The following is a 21392-nucleotide window of genomic DNA, read 5'->3' as shown; positions in this document are numbered from 1 at the left end:
TACTTTATACTTCCACTGTTAAGTCCTTTAGTATTTGTGAAAATACTTGCTTTATAGATAGGATTGATTATAACATGAGTCTAATCTTCCTATTTTTAGATGCTTTTATTTAAGAGGTGTTTTTTGGTAGTCAGAAATTTTATTGGTTATGATATCAGCTAAACTGCTGAGGTTCCCAAACAGAATGGCTTAAACAAGACGGATACTTATTTCCTTCTCACAGAACATTGCAGATATGAGCAGTCCAGGGCTGACAGGATAGCTCTACCAAGCTTCACATGTGGTTTTCAAGGTTGTCTGCTGTCCCCATTTGTAACCAGCAGGAAAAAGGGAAGAGGAAGGCCCAATCAAGTAGTTGTCTTTAGGAGAGTTACCAGAAGGTGGAACAAATTCTCACCTCCTGTTTGCCTAGTTTCATTATGTGGCCATACCTGGTTGCAAATGAGGCTGGGAAATGTTATCTCTGGATGGGCACCAACTGATAGCAGTGCTGACGGGTGTCTGTCACCAAAAAGTAGAAAGGAAGAATGGTTTCTGGGGGACACTTAATGGTCTTCATCACAGGAATGGACAACTGTTTTGATTGATTAAAAAGTTAGCCTGTCAGGAGTTCGAAACCAGCCTGAGCAAGAGGGAGACCCCATCTCTACTAAAATTAGAAAAAAAAAAATTAATTGGAGAACTAAAAATATATAGAAAAAATTAGCCAGGCATGGTGGCGCATGCCTGTAGTCCCAGCTACTCGGGAGGCTGAGGCAGGAGGATCGCTTGAGCCCAGGAGTTTGAGATAGCCTGAGCAAGAGGGAGACCCCATCTCTACTAAAATTAGAAAAAAAAAAATTAATTGGAGAACTAAAAATATATAGAAAAAATTAGCCAGGCATGGTGGCGCATGCCTGTAGTCCCAGCTACTCGGGAGGCTGAGGCAGGAGGATCGCTTGAGCCCAGGAGTTTGAGGTTGCTGTGAGCTAGGATGAGGCCACGGCACTCTAGCCCGGGAAACACAGTGAGACTCTGTCTAAAAAAAAAAAAAAAAAGTTAGCCTGGGAGGAAATGAGTGATTTTTTTCTTTTAAGCCTGTGTGGACCTGCCCTGAAAGTTTCAGCAGCTGTCAGATGTAGGTTATAGGATTCAATGCCTCTTACTTTTTTTCTTCTCCTTCCAGAAAAGTATGCCATGCAGAGTTAAGGGTATAAAAATAAAAAAGATAGTCTGTAGCTCTTATCCTCAGCTATGCATTTGTGGTGAAAATTGGTAGCACAGTATACGTGAGCATATATGCAGACTAACACTTGTAACATGAAATTTCTGTCTACACTTTTTGTCTCATCACTCCTGTTTTCACATTTAGTACAACTTTTGCTATCATTTTATTACTATCTTCAAAACATTTTCTGAATGATAGTACTAACACTCTCTTTCTAAATATCACTCATTTCCTGCCATCTTGTAAATGTGTAAACAAGCATCGTCTTTCAATACGTTATGTAATTTGGGTCAATTTCCTGGCTGGTGTAACCTGGCATATTAGTAACAGAGTGAATACCTGCTTGCCATAGTAGAAACCTCTCAGTCCATGGTACAGGGCATCCTCCAGCTGTGAGCACCTTCAGCTGTTTCCCATTTTGTGCAGTACAGATACTACCATTTTCTGCATATATCCTAATGTGGAGATGTATGGGAAATGCTGTTTTGATGGTTTATGTTTATTTCATCTCTTTTTGTTTTAGAGATTTTTTACTAGAAAATAATTCAAATACTTTACTGTCATTTTAGATATTAGGACTGTTTACCCTATATAATTCTGGGCAGAATGGTGGTAGTTGTCCATGCATCATCTTTTCTTTATTTCTTTCTCTTTTTTCTTTTCTTTTTTTTTTTTGAGAGACAGGGTATGTTTCCCAACCAAGCTGGAGTGCAGTGGTACAGTGACCCAATCATAGCTCACTGCACCCTCCAACTCGTGGGCTCATGCAATCCGATCCACCTGGCTCATGTTTCATCTTTTCCAGAATATTTAAAATAAGCATGGTTAGATCTTTAAGCTCTAACAGGGCAAGAACTGTATCTATCATGCTGTACTATGTATATACATATGCCCAGCACCTAGCACATTACCTAAGCCAAACATTTGTTGAAAATGTAAATGGTGACTGGGCATGGTGGCTCACGCCTGTAATCCTAGCACTCTAGGATGTAGAGGAGGGAGGATTGCTTCAGCTCGTGAGTTTGAGACCAGCCTGAGCAAAAGTGAGACCCAGTCTCTACTAAAAATAGAAAAAATTACCTGGGCATGGTGGCACACAACTGTAGTCCCAGCTATTTGGGAAGCTGAGGCAGGAGGATCGCTTGAGCCCAGGAGTTTGAGGTTCCTGTGAGCTAGGCTGATGCCACGGTGCTCTAGTGCAGGCAACAAAGTGAGACTCTGTCTCAAAAAAAAAAAAAGTAAATGGTTTATGAGCTTGATGGCACCATGACAACAAAAGTTTGCTGAAGTCTATAATGGGCAAGATAAGTTATCACCAATTACAAATCCCCAATCCCTAACACAATTAGTGTATAGGAATGCATTGATTAATGAATGGTCACCTTTGATCTTATGTATTTCTTAGCATTCACAGCCTCTGTCTAATAATACTGGTCCATCAAGACATTAAATATTATTACAATTACAGTTATAACGTGTCGTATGTAAAGTTACACAAATGAGCAACTTGTTTCTTGGTTATAATAATCTGTTTTTACTGTTTTATGCTCTTATGAGGAAGAAAGAAGACATTTAATCACTCCAAAAATTATCACATCTCAGATGGATGATTTCTGTCACTTGTCAGATTTAGACCTTAGTTTACATCCAATATCTCATATTTTAGGCTGGAATTCCCAGTGGATATGCCAGGAATGGGCAGTAGATGGCTGAAATGTTAGTTCATTTGTGGGGGGGGGGTGGTCTGAGGCCCTGGGTCCGATTGTGTTCATCCCCAGGACATGTACAAATGTTATCCTGTCTTTCCCATGTGGGTCAGCACATGATCTAGGTTGGGAAACACTGTTAATGACCTACAGTTAAGTAGCAGGCACTTAAGTAAATACACTGGCACCATTGACACTTAAGTATACAAAACAGTTTTTCAAAAATGTTATCTTGGACCGTTTTTTAAGGAGTTGAATAGATGTGCTTTATCAGGAAGTAAATATCTAAAATTATGCGGAGTCAAAGATCTTCATGTAATCTTCACAGCAACTCATCTAAAAGTAGTAACAACATACTGAATTAGAAAATATGTTTGTTTGTATTTTGTACCTTCTCACCACAGGAAGGCTTAGTTTTTATAAACTGTAGACTGCTCAGTTGGGATTCAGACTTACAGCTCTACTAATTCTTTATCACTGGGGGAAATGTTATAAATTATAACATCATAACTGTGGCTCTCTGTTAAAACTCCTCTAGTTCACATAATTTGGGGAAAAAGAAGAGACCATTAATTCTAAGCACAACTTAGAAAGAAGGGCTTCCAGTTAAATGGTGTATCAGATCTGCTTCTCTAAGGATCGTTTGTAATTTTCACAAGAGCTACACAAATAGATGCTAACTACTTAGAAACAGTATTAAATCGAATATGACTAAAACATTTCTTTGCTTTATCAAATCCTTTGAAATAGGACAAGAGTAATATTCAGCCGAGTTTACCAATTTATCACTAATTCTGAAAGAAGGCTTGTATTACTTTAAAAGGCCAACCCTTTGGGGAAATTCTTAGTTAACTCTAAAATGTTTTCTATGTCAATAATGAATTCCACTATAATAGAGTGGAATATATATTGTCAAGGGTCATTAATGATTTTTAAGTCTTGATTGTCCTTAATTTTTATAATAGTTGACTGATTTATACCTTTACTCTCTTAAAGTCTTGTCATCTTTTGGTTTTCTTGTTTTTTCTATTTGCCTCTCATGGGCTCCAGCGACCCTACTGCCTCAGCCTCCTAGGTAGCTAGGACTACAGGTGGACACCACCACATCTGGTTAATTTCTTTTTTACTTTTTGTAGAGAAGGAGTCTCACTGTGTTGCCCAGGCTGATCTCAAACTCCTAACTTCAAGTGATTCTCCCTCCTCAGCCTCCCGAAGTGCTGGGATTACAGGGTTGAAACACTGAGCCCAGCCTCTTCTCTTTTCTTCATTGCTTTTTTTTTTTTCCTCTTAAAGCCTTCATGATCCTTTATTTTTCCTCTCTGTCACCACCACATTCCAAATCCTGGGCTTGACGCAGGGATCCCCACTCTCCCCAAATTTTTCTGGACATCTAGAGCCAATTTTGGGGAGTAGTTGGAGCAGGAACATTCAATGAGTGGGCCTACCATGTGCTCAGCATTACATGGGGTGGTGTGTGCACCTTGTCACAGGAGTGTTTCGGTCCCATTTCGTTGGTAGGGAAAATGAAGGCCCAGGTTTGCACAGTTGGTGGTGTGAGACATTATTTGTATTCCCATTTTACAGGGAAAAGGTGGGGATGGAATGAAAATTCAGGCAAGCTAATTCCTTAAGCCACGTTCTTATCCATTATCCTACCAACTTGATAAAAATTCTATTTTAAATTAGCTCAAAATGTTTTTTTGTGTATAAATTATGCCACTGTTGATTATCTTTGTACAGGTGTACAGTATTTGGTTTTATTCTCAGAGTCTTACCCTTGTGTCTTTGCCCACCTCACTGTTGCCTCACTGTGTGGCTATTTTTTACTTGTAAAATGTAAACTTACTTTAATATTGAGCTAAAGAAAACCCACTAGAGAATGAAACTATACTGCCTTTCTCTGTCTCCCTAAAAGGAATAATGAAAGTTTTTTTGTTTCAATTTTTTACTCGTTTCTGTTTTATTCCAGTAACCAGATTCTATTAGCATGAATAATCACAGGCTGTGACTGTGAGGTTAATCAGGTATTGTGAGCGGGCTCCCTTTTGGCTGTGCTGCACACAGTGTTGTACAGTGCAGGTCATTATATGTGTGTGCTCTCCAAGTGAGACAAAATTAACTGCTTTTGGTTTTAAAATTGTGCTTCACCCCAGAAGTGTTACAAAAGGGTAGTTATTAATGACTTGTATATTGATAACACTAAAGTAATATTTTTCCAACTGAGGTAAGAGATTTCATGGTATATTTCTTGCCCAAACATGTGAGAGCTTTCATTTTTTTTCATTTCTTATGTATATCTGCTTTCTTTTCAAAAGGATTGAAAGGGCTTATTAAAAAAAAAAATCAGTTACAGTAAATTAGAGTGAAAGAACAAGGGGGCGGAACAATGAAATGGAGAATTATAAGGAGATCTGAGAGTCATCCTTGACACCTTTTTCTCCTTTACCCTGGTCCCCATACAATCCACTATTAAATCCTATTGTTATTTGTTTGACCTATTTAGTTCATAAATCTATCCATTTTACTCACAACCTTTTCTATGACTCACAATCTAGTTTTACCTACCTACGTATATCCTTTTCCCAGAGTCATATAATAGCTGCTTTCCTGATCTCATGTCTTCCCTCACTAACCTGTACACTAGGCCCAGAGTAATCTTTTAAAAGACTCAGTTCTAGGCCAGGTGTGATGGCTTAAACCTGTAATCCCAGCACTTCAGGAGGCTGAAGAGGGAGGATTGCTTGAAGCCAGCAATTCAAGACCAGCCTGGGCAACATAGCAAGACCCCATCTCTACCAGTCAATCAATCAATAGATAAATGAATCCGCAGCTACATAAATAGATAGATAGATGATAAATGACACAAATTCCATTTTCACCCACCTCTCATCTCCAGCTAAAAACATATCAGTGATTTCCCACTGCCCTTAGTTTGATAATATCAAACTAAGTTTCTAGGCCCCTGCGCCTTAAACCTTCTTTCAGTTCCTCAGGTATTCTTTGCTGCCTCTCTTCCCAGGGCCTTTGCACATCTGGGCCAGTGTACCCCTATGTTCTTTCTTCACATCTTACTTCTGTCATAACTTCCTCAGAAAATTCTTCCCTGATCTTGCCAAGTGGACGTAACCCCCCTCCTCGTTATCTACTTCCATAATATCATGCAACCAGGAGAAGGTCCAAGCCTTCTGAGAACTGAAATTTATGCAGTTTGGGGAGCTCTCTTTAAGAAAAAGAACATAAAATTCGAGATACAGAAGTATGTGCAGGGCCTTGGAAGTGGTTTGTGCAAGGGTGGGGTCCTGACGCTTAAGTTTCTTTCACTGCACAGCAAACCTGCCTCTGCCTGTTCCTCTTCTTGGTAGCTCTTCACAGTTGACAGTTTAATTTAGATACCCAACTAAGTGAATATTTCTTTCCCCTACGCTATGTACTGCGTGAGAGAGGAAATATGTCTGAATTTGCTCACCAAGTTTTCTCTAGGAATCTGCATAGTGTTAATACTTGAGTGTACAGTATATATTTCTTGGGTGGAGGGATAAATGAATAATTAAATGAAGACTTAAACTAAGGGTTAGTGTTCATAATGTCTACATAAAATTTGGCTGAATGTCTTGAAAGCCGAAGACAAGTGGAGAACATCTGGGTTCCACAGCTCTTTATACCAGTTCATCATGAAAGAAAAACTTCTCTTAGTACCAGGTGGTAAAGATGAATGTTTACAGGGTTCTTTATTTAAAACACCTTATTCAACATAGTGAATAATAACAGCAGTTAACTTTCATTGAATGCTTACCGTGTGCTGGGCATTTGCCCAACACTTTGACACAGTGTTCTGCTTTAGCAGTTAGATGCGGCACTCACCACTAACTCAAGGGCTACCCGCAGTCAGAATTTCTATCTCCATTGCCCATGCAGATGGGCAGGAAACCCCACGAAGGGCAAGGAGAAGGAGGCCTGGGGTTCTGACACCTTCATTGTCTCAAGGAGCCTCCCTCTCTGGAACTCCTTTTTCCCTGCCCTTTTATATTACCTGGTTATATGCTAAGGTGGTGCTTGTTAACCTCTGCTTCAGCGATCACACTGGCTTATCACCTGCCCTCCTTCAGGAATCAAATCTTGGTTTTATCTTTTAGTTGAGGATATAATTAGTTGAGGCAAAGATTACCTTTGCCTTTGCTTTCCTATGGAATGCTTAATTATGAATCAAACTGTATGCAGATGCTCTATCAGAGTGAGAATGAGTTAGCTTCCAAATAACTTGTTAAAAAGAGTTGTAATATGTTGTCCCTCTGGATATTGGAAAATTCCTGTCACAGCTGATCATTTTGACTTCAGCATAATTAATAGTGACCTCACTGACAGTATTTGGTTGTGTCAGTGCCTTCTGAGTACTCTCCTTGAGTGCTGTTATAGGTCTATGTGATTCATTCTGTTAACAGACCTTTCTTAAGTGCCTATCCTGTGCCATGCCCTAGGGATACGCAAATAAAAGAAAACTCTCCTTTCATTAAGTGGAGGAATTCGAATCTACAGAGGGAGACAAATCCACAGAGACAGACAGAACCGACAGTTCTGCAAGTGTTCTGAGCAACCACTGTCTGACTTTGCACTCATTTTTCGTCCTTATGGCTAGAATCTTCTAATAAACTGCAATAGCCTTTTTAACTAAACAAGCTACCTATCAAAGGATTAGAATTTGAATCAGTATCTGAGTTTCTTTCTCATGCTAACTTTAAGAGCTCTTTGAGGGTTAGTAAGATAAGCACCAGGGCAAGGTGCTCAGGTTCTTTCCAGCAATCTGTCCTAAACCAGGAATAAGGATTGGCAGGCTCCCAGCTGTCCGTATGCAGAGCAGATATCCATGGGTTTATGATCAAAGGGGCTCTCTGTCCTAAAACAACTGTAAAACAATGTCGCAAACTTCCTTAGACCACGGAAAACTGCTAGGGTTTAAGGGAGCTCTATCCTAGTTTTACTTTTTTAGCCCAATTTTAGGCATACTGTAAAGAAATAATATTAAATGGGAGTAAACTTAAGAGGAAAACTGTCAGCCTTGATCTAAGATGTCCATCTTACAGATGGAAAGAAGCAGAGGATTTGAAAACGCAAGCAAAGCTTCTCTTAGAAATCCTACCGGCTGATTCATAGTAAACTGGACGAAGTTAGGATCATAAAGGTTTAACCAAACGCTTCACTCTTAGCTTGGGGTGGCTTTCTCTGGAGCCTTTGTTAAGGTCCATCAGCTGAACTCTTTTAGGGACTAATGATCAGACCATTGTCATTATCCCCAGCTCTTTTTATGTTTCCTTTAGGTTGCTTTCTCAGTAAGGGCAGCTTCTAATTTTTTAAAAAATTATTCCCCTTTTTAATTCCCAGAACCTGCATATAGCATGTGGCAAATACTCTGTAAATGTTAAATAAAGTTTCTAATAGAAGGTAGACTAAGTGAGGCCTATGGGTGCTAAAGCTTTTGTGAAATTCTGTTGGCCTGAGTTCATGTTTAAGGGAATGCTAATGACAGCTTGTAGAAGAAAGTGGGGTCGTGTGGAATACATGTGGAAGCCATTGATTTGGAGCCTCTTTTGTATTGTTCCGTAAATAAGATCTCACTTGTAAGCTCTCAAACGTGGGCCTTGACATTTAGAATTGAGAGCTGGAATAAAAAGCAAGAAAATTCACAGCAATGTTTTAATACATTTTGTTAATTTCTAAGATATTTTGTCTTAAACCTATTAACATGTATTTAGTGTTCTGTTCCTTAGCTTTGAAGCAAATTTCCTCTGTGAACAGCAGTACTCTAGGGAGAAACCCCCAAAGAGATACTAAAGTATACTTTGTGTAAAGTTCTTTTTATATTTCACAGATTCTGAATTTTTTGTAGATGTCGTCTTTCAAGTGTTGAATGGATTTATAAAAAGCTTTTGATGGTTAGCAAAATGGGTGGATTTTGCTCCATGTGAAATTTGGTATTGGTAGGTTTTGTATAAGAAGTGTTTTTTTTTTTTAAATTTAGGGTTTTTTTCTTCCTAAAAACCTTGTTTCAGTTATTTTTAAATAAAAATAGTGTTAGAAGGGGACTACTTTTAAAAGTATAATCTCTTATAATTTTAAGGAGTGGCACTACTGAATTATGCTGTATTTGTATATAGAATTGTATATACAATTCTACATTGTATATACAATTCTATATACAATGTGCTATAGAGTACATTGTATAATTGTAATATCCATAACTATTGACATTTATATAATACCGATAATACAGAGGACTGTTGGGAAAAAACTAAATCATACCTTCTTTCCTGTTTTGCATCTGAAGCATGTTATTTTCTTTAAGGGTATGAATTTTTGACATCTGATTTGAGTGTGGTGTGTGAGTCTATATATATCTACACATGTGTTTATATGTATATTGAGTGTTGGATGAGTTATTGCAGCAGTGGTGTAGCTTATCAGCTCTTTATAAACTTTAAGTTGTTCCCCTTTGATTTATTTCAATGAAGGATTTGAGAATTTGACCCTCACAGGTTTCTCAAATGTTTTCCCATTTACCCAGTTTGACCCAGAAGGCTGATTGGCTTTCTTCTACAGAAAGAAAATGAAAGCTGATATTTGATTGGGTAGGAAATTCATACCTATGTGAAAAATTAAGTATTAGATTGATTAATCAGTCCATTTGTTTCTTCATACACTAAACTCTTTTTTAAAAATAACATTTCAAAGCCTTTTGGCTTACTTATTTTAATAGGGGTATTAAAGACCTCCTAGTGTAGATGGACCTAACTTTTAAAGTTTTAATTTAGGTGATCGTATTCTTCCATTATGATGCTGTAATTTTGCTGTATTGCTAGTAACAATCTCATTAATACGTGTTTTCCAGCAGACACTAAGTTACCCACATTTACACTGCTAATGGGAGTAAAGAGCAAGATTTTAATCCAGGTCTCTTAGACATCAGAGTTGTGTTCTTTGTAGTATATAAGTAATTTTAATTAATTGTTTCTAAAAGAATGAATGAAATTGAATAACAATTTGTATCAGCCATTTATTTTAGGATTACTCTGTGTACATAGTGCTATGCTAGTTCAAAATTCGAGAAATTGGTCTAATCATCTTCAGTTAAAGGCTAAGACAGGCTTGCTTTTCTCTTCAATGATCTATTTATTTATTTTGCATTCAGATTCAGCAAACATCTTTGAGCTTTGAAGGTTGACTTTGTGCCAGACCAGATGTTCCTAATACATGACACTGTGAGGTAGTTGTTATTATCAAGATGAGGCTTGGGGCCGGGCTTCATGGCTCACGCCTGTAATCCTAGCACTCTGGGAGGCCAAGATGGGATGATTGTTTGAGCTCAGGAGTTCAAGACCAGCCTGAGCAAGAGTGAGACCCCCCCCCCCATCTCTACTAAAAAAATAGAAAGAAATTAGCTGGACAACCAAAAATATATATAGAAAAAATTAGCCGGGCATGGTGGCGCATGCCTGTAGTCCTAGCTGCTCAGGAGGCTGAGGCAGTAGGATTGCTTGAGCCCAGGAGTTTGAGGTTGCTGTGAGCTAGGCTGATGCCACGGCACTCTAGCCCAGGCAACAGAATGAGACTCTGTCTCAAAAAAAAAAAAAAAAAAAGATGAGGCTTGGATGGATACTCAGAGAGGATAGGTAAAATGATAAGATTTCTCTCCAGAACCATTTCAATCTCATAATAATAACATAGCATTCATTTCAAAACATTTGAACATAGACTATAGTCCAGTGTGAATATCTACAATAGGCTATACAACTGTATCTACTTTTACTATTTCTGTCGAAGGACAGTTTAGGCCAAAGACTGAGATCTAGGTTCTACATTGTAACAGTATTATTGAGATAAAATTCATATACCATATAATTCACCCATTTAAAGTATACAATTCAAAGATTTGTTCACAGATTGTCCAAACATTGTAGCTTCTAATTTTTGAACCTGGTTTATTTATTATTGATTTATTCCACTACTGTTGACTATACATTCAGATAAGAAAACAGGATCATAGTCACAAAGTAATTTAGATTCAGCCCTGTTATTTTCTGATTCAGTTTTGTCCAACCGAAGTGCATAACTTCCCCCTTTCAGTTCTAGTACAAAAAGCTTCCTTGACTTTTATGAGAAATGTTCGCTTATGAGAATGTTAAGCTGATTTTCATCTGTGGCATCAACAAAGAGAAGCCTTGAAATGTGAAATCCACTTCCTCGTAATGCAATCCTCTAAGTCCTTTGCAGGAGACATACTGTAAAGGAGAAACCAAAGAATATATGTGAGTAATACTTACTAAACGTGCCTTCCTCAAATTAAAAAACAAAAACAAATCCCATAATAACCATTTATAGTCTTTCTGAGTCCTGACTCACTAAGGAAATTAAACTCAAGATGTGAAATTCAGAAAGCCAGATACAGATCTCCTTTTTCATTGACTTCACCTTATGAAGTCACTTGAGGCTCATAATATACTATATTATGTGAGTATGTATTTAATATACTTCATATACACACACAAACAACATACGAGAAGCAACTTGTTTTCAAAATGCAATTGCGTCTTTATTCAGTTAATGGTGAAATACCACTGGGAGATAGGAAGGACATGTGTCATTATCCCCATTTTTGGTGGGTAAAATAGGGTAGCAGACACGTTAATTCAAGTCCTGTGTTCAAGATAAGAGCCTAGTCAGCAGCTGACATTACAGGAAAGTACAGGTTTCCTGCTTCGTGGCCTGGGCACTTTCTTAAGACTATACATCCATGCTTTGGTTTCCATTCATTGGCTTACTCATGAGATGTGATAGACTAATACTGGGATAGCATTAGAATTATTTGTAGTTTCTCTATCACATCATTTCTCTCATGTATGTGCCATTGCATTTGCTGTTTCTTCAGCCAAAATTGTATTACCTACCCTCCGCCACCACTTCATGTCTCACGTCTCCTTCCTACCTCAGCTTAAAAACCACCTCTCTAGGGAGTCCTCCCAGCTTCCTCACGCAGAGCAGCTTCCGGCTTGCTATGTCCGATGCATGTCCTATACTTTGTATTAACCAGGTCAGAGCAATCTTCTTCGTTTGCTGTAACTGCACACTCACTGCTTATCACTTCCATTAGACTGGGAACTCCTTGAAGGTAAGGACTACGTTAGATCTTTTCTGCCTTCCCCTCCATGATGCCTGGCACAGGGTTGGTGGCTTTCTTAAATTCTGCATGAATGGCTCAAAAGACTGCCTTAGGAATGGTGGTGATTACATAATTTCATTGCTGTGTCTCCTCAAAGCCAAGGACAATAGTGAGAAGCCTCCTTCAACAGCCAGCCCTTAGCCAAAAACACAGCCATTGGATGACGTGGTAGAGAAAAAGAGATGTGGAGATGAAAGATTCTGTTCGCTCTCCCGCTTAATTAGCTCAGTGAGGTCATTTAATCTTTTTGTGCCTCGGGTTTCCTCATGTTATTGGGCAATGGCAATGCCTATCACTGGATTATTGTGAAAATCAGTCGAGATTTTGTATAGGAAAGTAGTTTATAAACTGTAAGGCACTGTAAACTTGAGAAATACAGAAGAGAGGCGGTGTAATCTGGTAGAACATGTATTTTGGCCTTAGATAGGATTTTAAATCTGGACTCCACTACGAATTATTTGACTTCTACAACCTAACTTCTGTAAGTCTGTTTCTTTATGAGGGTAAATGAACACTTTGGCAGCTTAGAGTAATGTCGTGAAGGTTAAACAGGATTCAGGCAGAGTTCCACTTGTGTTCCATCTGTGTACATTCAACTTTTTCCAGCCAGAGCTTTTGAACATTGCATGCTCCTACCTCTGTGCCTTTTCTGTGACAGAATGAGTCCTTTGTACCCCAGGGAGAGAAGGCCCCTTCTCTCAGGCTGGGGAGATGGATGGTGAGGGGAGACAATCAGAGGAGGGGAGGGGACGGGCTTTGCTGTCCTGTGACCCCAGCCAGCCTAGATGTGTCTTGGGACAGGGCAGAGGCAAAGCCTCTCTGCTACCATAGCACATTCCTAGGACAGCTGTTTCAGCTGCAGCTTCTTTTACCTTTTTTTTGCAACTTTTTGTGGAAGTGAAAGCATACATACCAAAAAAGGCCTCAGCGTACAGGCCATATTTTATAAATTGAACACACCCGTGTAACCAGATCATTCTTGTTGCTGCCCAATATTCCATTTTTTAAGTATGTCATGTTTTATATTTTTCCATTCTACTCTTGATAAACATTTTGGATTAGTTTGGGGCTATTACAAATAATGCTGCTACAAACGTTCTCGTATATGTCTTTTAATGAATATGTACCCATGTTTCTCACAGGTATATACTTAGCAGTGGAATTACTGGGTCATGGAGTATGCATATGTTCAGTTTCAGTAGATAATACCAACAAGTTTCCCAATGTAGTTACACAAATTCACACTATGACCAGCAGTGTTTAAGAGTCCAGTTGCTCCCACGTCCTCACAAGCACTTGATATTGCCTGTCTTTTTAATTTCTGGAATTCTTGTGGATTTTATAATATTGTGTAGTATTTTAGAAGTAGAGCCATTCCCTTAGCTTCCCAAATCTGAAACTAAACGTTCATACATTCATTTTCAGAACTGTGCTCTGTACAAAAGCAGGGGATTATATCAGATGTAAAACTCCTAGAGCAGCGCTCGGTATACAGAATGACGATGACAAACAATAACTACTGTTAGTAACATTGTCATTATTATCATTAAATGCCTTCTGTGTTCTTCAGGGGTGAGAGTAGGGCATGGTGGATGCAGAGGGGAGTAAGACATAGTCTCTGCCCACCAGGAGCTCAAGATCTAGTTGAAGAGACCAGGATTAGAAACAGATTGTTATGATTAGACAATATGATAGGAATTTGAAGGAAAAGGTAGTGTTTGAGCTGGGACTTAGAGAATAAATAAGAGACAGAAATGAAAAAGAGAAATGGCTGGAGGAAATGTCAAGGGCACAACACTCTGGGTCGGGGTGGCAGAGTAACAACGTGCTGGAGGAGAAGAGCTCATTGAGGCGGGATTGTTGCATGCTGCTCTGTTGCTTGCTGTTACCATGCTTGCAGGGAATGTAGGCCCCAAGCTGGTAGCCATGTGCGAAGTTACAGTACTCTATTGCTGTGTTCTCTGCCCCCTACCTTTTATCTTTCACTTCTTCCAATGGGAAATGATCAGCCTTTTCTCTCTCCTGGGATCAAAGCTGTCCCCAAGTACAAGATGCTTGAAAACCACCATTGAAACTTTGACAGCTGCAGAATATGGCTAGTTACAAGGATCACACAATTTCTCTGCTGTGTGGTCCTTTAACTATTTATTTTTATGCGGAGACCTGGCTTAGAGTTTTTATTCTTACATAGGCGCAGTTTGCTTTGTGGTGGCAATTCAGTTTAATAAAATGCTATTCTGCTCAATGCTATATGTATACAATTAAAAAATGCCATCAAGGAATTTTTATGATGCTGAAGGTGATGATCAAGATCTCATACATTCTTTTGTTGATTGAGCATCTACTTACTATGTGTCAGGTATTGGATACATAGGACCAGGAAGGAAGATGGGTATGGTCCCTGTCTCCGTGGAGTTGATAAGCTAGTGGGAGCTTTAACAAGTAAACACAGTATGGTAAGGGCTGTGGTGGGTAGAGGTACAGAGCCCTGTGACAGCACTTGGGAGAAGCACCTCACCCAGACGGGTCAGGAAAGGCTTTCTGGGAAAGGCCACAGAAACCTGAGAGCCTAGTGAAGGAAGGTGTGGAGGAAGTATTCAAAGCAGAGGAAACAAAGTGTAGGAGGGGCTGAACACAAGGGAGAGAATGGCTTGTTGGAGATAATGGAAGAAGTTACCCACTTAGAGCATAGAGAGTCAGGAGAGGAGACGAGTGGAGTTTAGCCTAAAGACCGGCGGCAGGGTGGAAGATGGATTGGAAGAGGTCAAAACTGGAGGCAGAGAAACCAGTAGTAATAAGCAAGGTATAAAAGACAAGTAACAAGTGTTCGTAGTACAGTAACTTTCAACACTCACTTTCCCCTTGGTCCTCCAACCCAAACATCTTGGCTTCTCTAGAACCTGATACAGCTACTGTTATGTGTCGCTTAACCATAGAGGTTTCTTCTGGGAAATGCCTCATTTGACTATTTCATCACTAGGGCAAACATCATCGTAGAGTGCGCTTACACAAACCTGGATGGTATATATATTTTTACTTATATATTTTTTTTCATATGGAAAACAAAATGCCCCAGGATCATTACTGAATATCAGTCATTTCTCCTACTTAATCTGCAATGCCAACGTCTAGTGCTGTATGTCAGATTTCTCTGTATGCTTTGTTATAATCTTATGGTACCACCATCGTATGTGCAATCCATTGTTGACCAAAACGTCGTTATGTGGTGCATGATTGTATTTGAAGAGTAAAGAAAAATCCTGTTAGAAATAAATGTTATGTGTAAAAAAAAATCTATTTCTTTTCTATTACCCAGGCAAATGGCCCTTTAAAACCATGGTCCCTGGCTGTGACCATATTTTCTTGGTCAGGAATAAACTTAGGCGAGATGCGTTCTCCATTCTCTGTACAGGAAGTAAGAGTCACTCTGTAACCCATGGCTCAGTGCTGTGTTTTGTTTATTCTAGGTAGGCACTGAAGAGCTCAAATGACCTGAGGTTGAGCCTGTTTCCCATTTGGTTTGGCTTGCTGTGATACTAGTACGCTTTCTTCCTGCTTAAATTCCCAAGCCAGTCATGAATATAAAACCCACACAAGATACAGGAGCTCAGAATAAAAGGGGTACAAGTGGGCATGTTATCTTCCACTTCCCCTGCTAAGGTACAAATATTTATTTTTCTTTTCTTTATTTCCTTGGTAATTTTTTTTTTTTTTTTTTTACTAAGACTGGATACCAGTCATTTCATATGTAAGCCCTGATATCCGGGCACATGATTTCTAACAATTTTATATTTGGAGTTCTTACGCTTGTGTCTACCTGTTTACATAAGAGATATTTCAATTAAACTAACTGCAGATGTGGGAATTGCTATTATAATTGAATAAATTTTAACTGTATTTTATTAAGAAATATTATGTACCTGTTCTATACAGTAATAGATATGTGGAAGGGTTTCAGAAAAAATAAAAACTGGTCCTTATTTTCAGCTTAATTTAAAACAGAGACAGAGAGAGAGCACACACAGACATATGCGCAGAATTGAAGTACTAATATCACCTCTATCCATCGTGTCATCCAGAAAAGACACTAGTAATCAGTCACAGCACTGTTTCCTACTGAAGCCAGAGTCAGACCAGAATCCTCCTCAACACAGCATTTCAGGCAACTTTACATGAATAGATTAAAAAATCTATCTTCCATCCTTCGTGTAAAAAATTAAATGCATTCTCAGAATCTTGGGTCCTTGCCTTGCCTTTTATTGTTTTGTTTTTTAAAGAAATGAGTCATTTTATATATGAATATTAGAACCCCCGGAACCTCCTGAGGAAGCAGAATATGGTAATGCTTTTTTAAAATTCAAAAAGATAAACATTTGGTTCACGGACATGATTATAGAAGCCCATTCCTATTACTTGCCACTATAAACATTGTGGTTTTTCTTGGTTCCTTCTGAATGATTGTCCTTGTACTTTATTATTTGTAGAAACTAGTTCCAATACTATAAAGTTGCCAAGTGGTGGTAAATGGAGACCACATTTTCAAGTGTCCTGGCATCAGGGCTCCCTTCATTGCTGCTAGGGTCACCTGCTTTGGTGGAGATCAAAGGTCTTACTGCCCTGACTTACATGGCATCACTTGACGTCACTGATTACTTCATGCCCTCCTGGATCTTCTCAATCAATCTACATGCTTTCCATAGATGCTACATTGAAGGCCAGAGTTTCAGCTACATATATTGATAAATCTCAAGTATGTATACTAAGATATCTCTTAAAGTCTAGACCCTTAATTTTCGACTGTCCATGGACACTTCCAGCAGGGTGATTAGTACAAACATAAACAGCTAACAAATACTTACTTGTGGCCAGAGGGTGTGCTAAGAGCTTTACAATCATTAACTTAATTTAACCTTTCCAAGGACTCTTAGAAGTTTTCATCTCTATAATACAGATGGGAAATACAAGGCTTAGGGAATCACATCATTAGTAAGTGGTGGAACAAAGTCTGGAACATAAAGGCTATCCAGAGTTTAACAGGATACACAGGCCCTTCGATTTTGGCTTATACAAAATAGGAGTCATCCCATCCTCATACCCCAGAACTTCAGTCTTAACCTAAAGTCAGTCCAGTCCACAGCCGATGCCATCCTGCTGTCATCCTTCTTCAAGGTCCAGTACCCACTGTAGACATAGATCAGGCTGTCATTATTTCCTACCTAGAACACAATTCTTAATCATTTTCTTCTCTTGCAGTGAGCAGAGAAAAGCTACTAGAAACAAATGACCATTTTTCTCATGTATGTTCCTTTTAGTTTATTTCCTACTACACTCTTACCTTGAATAAAAAGATAGGACCCGGATAAGAAAACTTTAATTTGGAGCAGGCATAGGATTTTTCTTATTTGCTGTTTTCACTTGCATCTCTGTAATACTGTCTTTTGTTTCCTTGTTTTCTAGGAATGTTTACCCTTGCAGAAGTTGCATCACTTAATGACATTCAGCCAACTTACCGAATCCTGAAACCATGGTGGGATGTGTTTATGGATTACCTGGCTGTTGTTATGTTGATGGTAGCCATCTTTGCAGGAACCATGCAACTTACCAAAGATCAAGTGGTCTGCTTGCCAGTATTGCCATCTCCTGTAAATTCAAAGGCACACACACCACCAGGAAATGCCGACATCACCACCGACATCCCGAAGATAGAAGCAGCCACCGGCCAAGGCCAAGATGGGCGGACGACAAATGACATTTCCTTTGGCACATCTTCTGTGACACCTGACATACCTCTCAGAGCCACATATCCTCGCACTGATTTCACAGTTCCAAATCAGGAGGCAAAGAAAGAGAAGAAAGATCCAACAGGCCGAAAAACAAACTTGGATTTTCAGCAATATGTATTTATTAATCAGATGTGTTACCATCTGGCCCTCCCATGGTATTCTAAATACTTTCCGTACCTTGCTCTTATCCATACTATTATTCTCATGGTCAGTAGCAACTTTTGGTTCAAATATCCCAAAACATGCTCAAAAGTAGAACATTTTGTTTCAATATTAGGAAAGTGCTTTGAATCCCCTTGGACTACAAAAGCGTTGTCCGAGACAGCATGTGAAGACTCAGAGGAAAACAAGCAGAGAATAACAGGTGCCCAAACCCTACCAAAGCACGTGTCTACCAGCAGTGATGAAGGGAGCCCCAGTGCCAGTACTCCAATGATCAACAAAACCGGCTTCAAATTTTCAGCGGAGAAGCCTGTTATCGAGGTTCCCAGCATGACCATTCTGGATAAAAAAGACGGAGAACAGGCCAAAGCCCTGTTTGAGAAAGTCAGGAAGTTCCGTGCCCATGTGGAAGATAGTGACTTGATCTATAAACTCTATGTGGTCCAAACAGTTATCAAAACAGCCAAGTTCATTTTTATTCTCTGCTATACTGCGAACTTTGTCAACGCAATCAGCTTTGAACACGTCTGCAAGCCAAAAGTTGAGCATCTGACTGGTTATGAGGTATTTGAGTGTACTCACAATATGGCTTACATGCTGAAAAAGCTTCTCATCAGTTACATATCCATTATTTGTGTTTATGGCTTTATCTGCCTCTATACTCTCTTTTGGTTATTCAGGATACCTTTGAAGGAATATTCTTTTGAAAAGGTCAGAGAGGAGAGCAGTTTCAGTGACATTCCAGATGTCAAAAACGATTTTGCGTTCCTTCTACACATGGTAGACCAGTATGACCAGCTATATTCCAAGCGTTTTGGTGTGTTCTTGTCTGAAGTCAGTGAAAATAAACTTAGGGAAATTAGTTTGAACCACGAGTGGACATTTGAAAAACTCAGGCAGCACGTATCACGCAATGCCCAGGACAAGCAGGAGTTACATCTGTTCATGCTGTCGGGAGTGCCCGATGCTGTCTTTGACCTCACAGACTTGGATGTGTTGAAGCTTGAACTGATTCCAGAAGCTAAAATTCCTGCTAAGATTTCTCAAATGACTAATCTCCAAGAGCTCCACCTCTGCCACTGCCCTGCAAAAGTTGAGCAGACTGCTTTCAGCTTTCTTCGCGATCACTTGAGATGCCTTCACGTGAAGTTCACTGATGTGGCTGAAATTCCTGCCTGGGTGTATTTGCTGAAAAACCTTCGAGAGTTGTACTTGATAGGCAATTTGAACTCTGAAAACAATAAGATGATAGGACTTGAATCTCTCCGAGAGTTGCGGCACCTTAAGATTCTCCACGTGAAGAGCAATTTGACCAAAGTTCCCTCCAACATTACAGATGTGGCTCCACATCTTACAAAGTTAGTCATTCATAATGACGGCACTAAACTCTTGGTACTGAACAGCCTTAAGAAAATGATGAATGTCGCCGAGCTGGAACTCCAGAACTGTGAACTAGAGAGAATTCCACATGCTATTTTCAGCCTCTCTAATTTACAGGAACTGGATTTAAAGTCAAATAACATACGCACAATTGAGGAAATCATCAGTTTCCAGCATTTAAAACGACTGACTTGTTTAAAATTATGGCATAACAAAATTGTTACCATTCCTCCCTCCATCACCCATGTCAAAAATTTGGAGTCACTTTATTTCTCTAACAACAAGCTCGAATCCTTACCAGTGGCAGTATTTAGTTTACAGAAACTCAGATGCTTAGATGTAAGCTACAACAACATTTCAATGATTCCAATAGAAATAGGATTGCTTCAGAACCTGCAGCATTTGCATATCACTGGGAACAAAGTGGACGTTCTGCCAAAACAGTTGTTTAAATGTGTCAAGTTGAGGACTTTGAATCTGGGGCAAAACTGCATCACCTCCCTCCCAGAGAAGATTGGTCAGCTCTCCCAGCTCACTCAGCTAGAGCTCAAGGGGAACTGCTTGGACCGCCTGCCAGCCCAGCTGGGCCAGTGTCGAATGCTCAAGAAAAGCGGGCTTGTTGTGGAAGATCACCTTTTTGACACCCTGCCACTCGAAGTCAAAGAAGCATTGAACCAAGACATAAATGTTCCCTTTGCAAATGGGATTTAAACTGAGATAGTGCGTGCACAGCCATGTGCAGGAACAACTTCCTAAATTGCAAATGCTCACGTACAAGTTATTGCAAGATAATGCATTTTAGGAGTAGATACATCTTTTAAAATAAAACACAGAGGATGATGCATAGAAGGCTGATAGAAGACGTAACTGAATGTTCAATGTTTGTAGGGTTTTAAGTCACTCATTTCCAAATCTTTTTTCTTTTTTTCTTTTGGGGAAAGGGAAGGAAAAATTAAAATCACTAATCTTGGTTCTTTTTAAATTGTTTGTAACTTGGATGCTGCCGCTACTGAATGTTTACAAATTGCTTGCCTGCTAAAGTAAATGATTAAATTGACATTTTCTTACTATATCACCTTTTTTGAGGTGTCTTGATTTACTTTGCTTAATTGGTGCAATATTGCTTTAATTCAGACCACTAAAGACAGACACATCAGGTCCACATTTGTAAATTTAAATTTGCTAAAATATTGATTTCTTTCCTGTTTTAATTTAAAGCACCTCAAATAAGCACTTCTTATAATAGTTGACTGATACTGCTGCTTCTGAGAATCCCATATTGTAGATTTATAATTTTGAAGACCTGGAATGCAGTAAAGGTATGTGGATTGTTGGAGGGTGGGGTTTGTTTTTTTTTTTTTAAGAATGAATAATAACAAGAAAAACTAACACATCCCTTAATAATAGTTTTTTTTCCCATAGTTTGGAGTTCTGATTATATGGTCTAATTTTCTACCAATAATATAGGGTTGCCAATAATAGAAAAAGTTTCTTAAAAATAAATTTAATTATAACCAAAATAAAAATTTTAATGACTTATTGATTCAACTTTTCAACATCACTATTTGGAAGATAATACAAAATCAAAGCAAGCATTATTTAATTTTTTGTCCTTTCCACTGTTGTGATAGTGTTGGTGGGGAATAAAAATAGGACTTCTAGTTCATGGTGTTGGAAAACTCTAACTTTCCCTATTTATTTTAGTGACAAGCTGTATTTCCTGTGTTTGTCTGCATCTAGGCAGAGTCATGTCCAGGGAAATGCTGGCAGAATATACACTTTTTAGATGACAGTTGTCCTTCTTTATCTAACTTACAAAGTGTCTAAATCAGTCTCAAAAAAATTAAAAAATTTCCTGTCACTTATTTAGCTATTAGTTGACAGCTGTTTCATAGGCCTCCTTCAGGGGGGTTTTTTCAAGAGAAAAAAAATGTTTTGCACTCTGG

General features: G+C 38.9%; 1 protein-coding gene across 3 annotated transcripts in view; it reads left to right on the top strand.

Annotated features, from left to right (window-relative positions):
* The window catches only part of LRRC8D (leucine rich repeat containing 8 family, member D), a 114028-nt gene extending 93067 nt beyond the window's left edge, over window positions 1-20961 (top strand). Inside the window, exons 1-2 of one of the 3 annotated variants that reach the window (XM_012661153.1) lie at window positions 15602-15781; window positions 17579-20518. In XM_012661153.1, coding sequence (XP_012516607.1) covers window positions 17581-20157 — 2577 coding nt within the window. In that variant the 5' untranslated portion in view covers window positions 15602-15781; window positions 17579-17580 and the 3' untranslated portion in view covers window positions 20158-20518. Of the gene's footprint in view, window positions 1-15601; window positions 15782-17578 lie in introns of those variants that run through there. The other 2 variants (XM_012661151.1, XM_012661152.1) reach the window with 2 other exon arrangements.
* The last annotated feature ends 431 nt before the right edge of the window (window positions 20962-21392 follow it).

The sequence above is a fragment of the Propithecus coquereli genome, unplaced genomic scaffold, assembly GCF_000956105.1.
Source record: "Propithecus coquereli isolate 6110/MARCELLA unplaced genomic scaffold, Pcoq_1.0 Scaffold7, whole genome shotgun sequence".
Lineage (NCBI taxonomy): Eukaryota > Metazoa > Chordata > Mammalia > Primates > Indriidae > Propithecus > Propithecus coquereli.
This window is presented reverse-complemented; position numbering and strand designations above follow the sequence as displayed.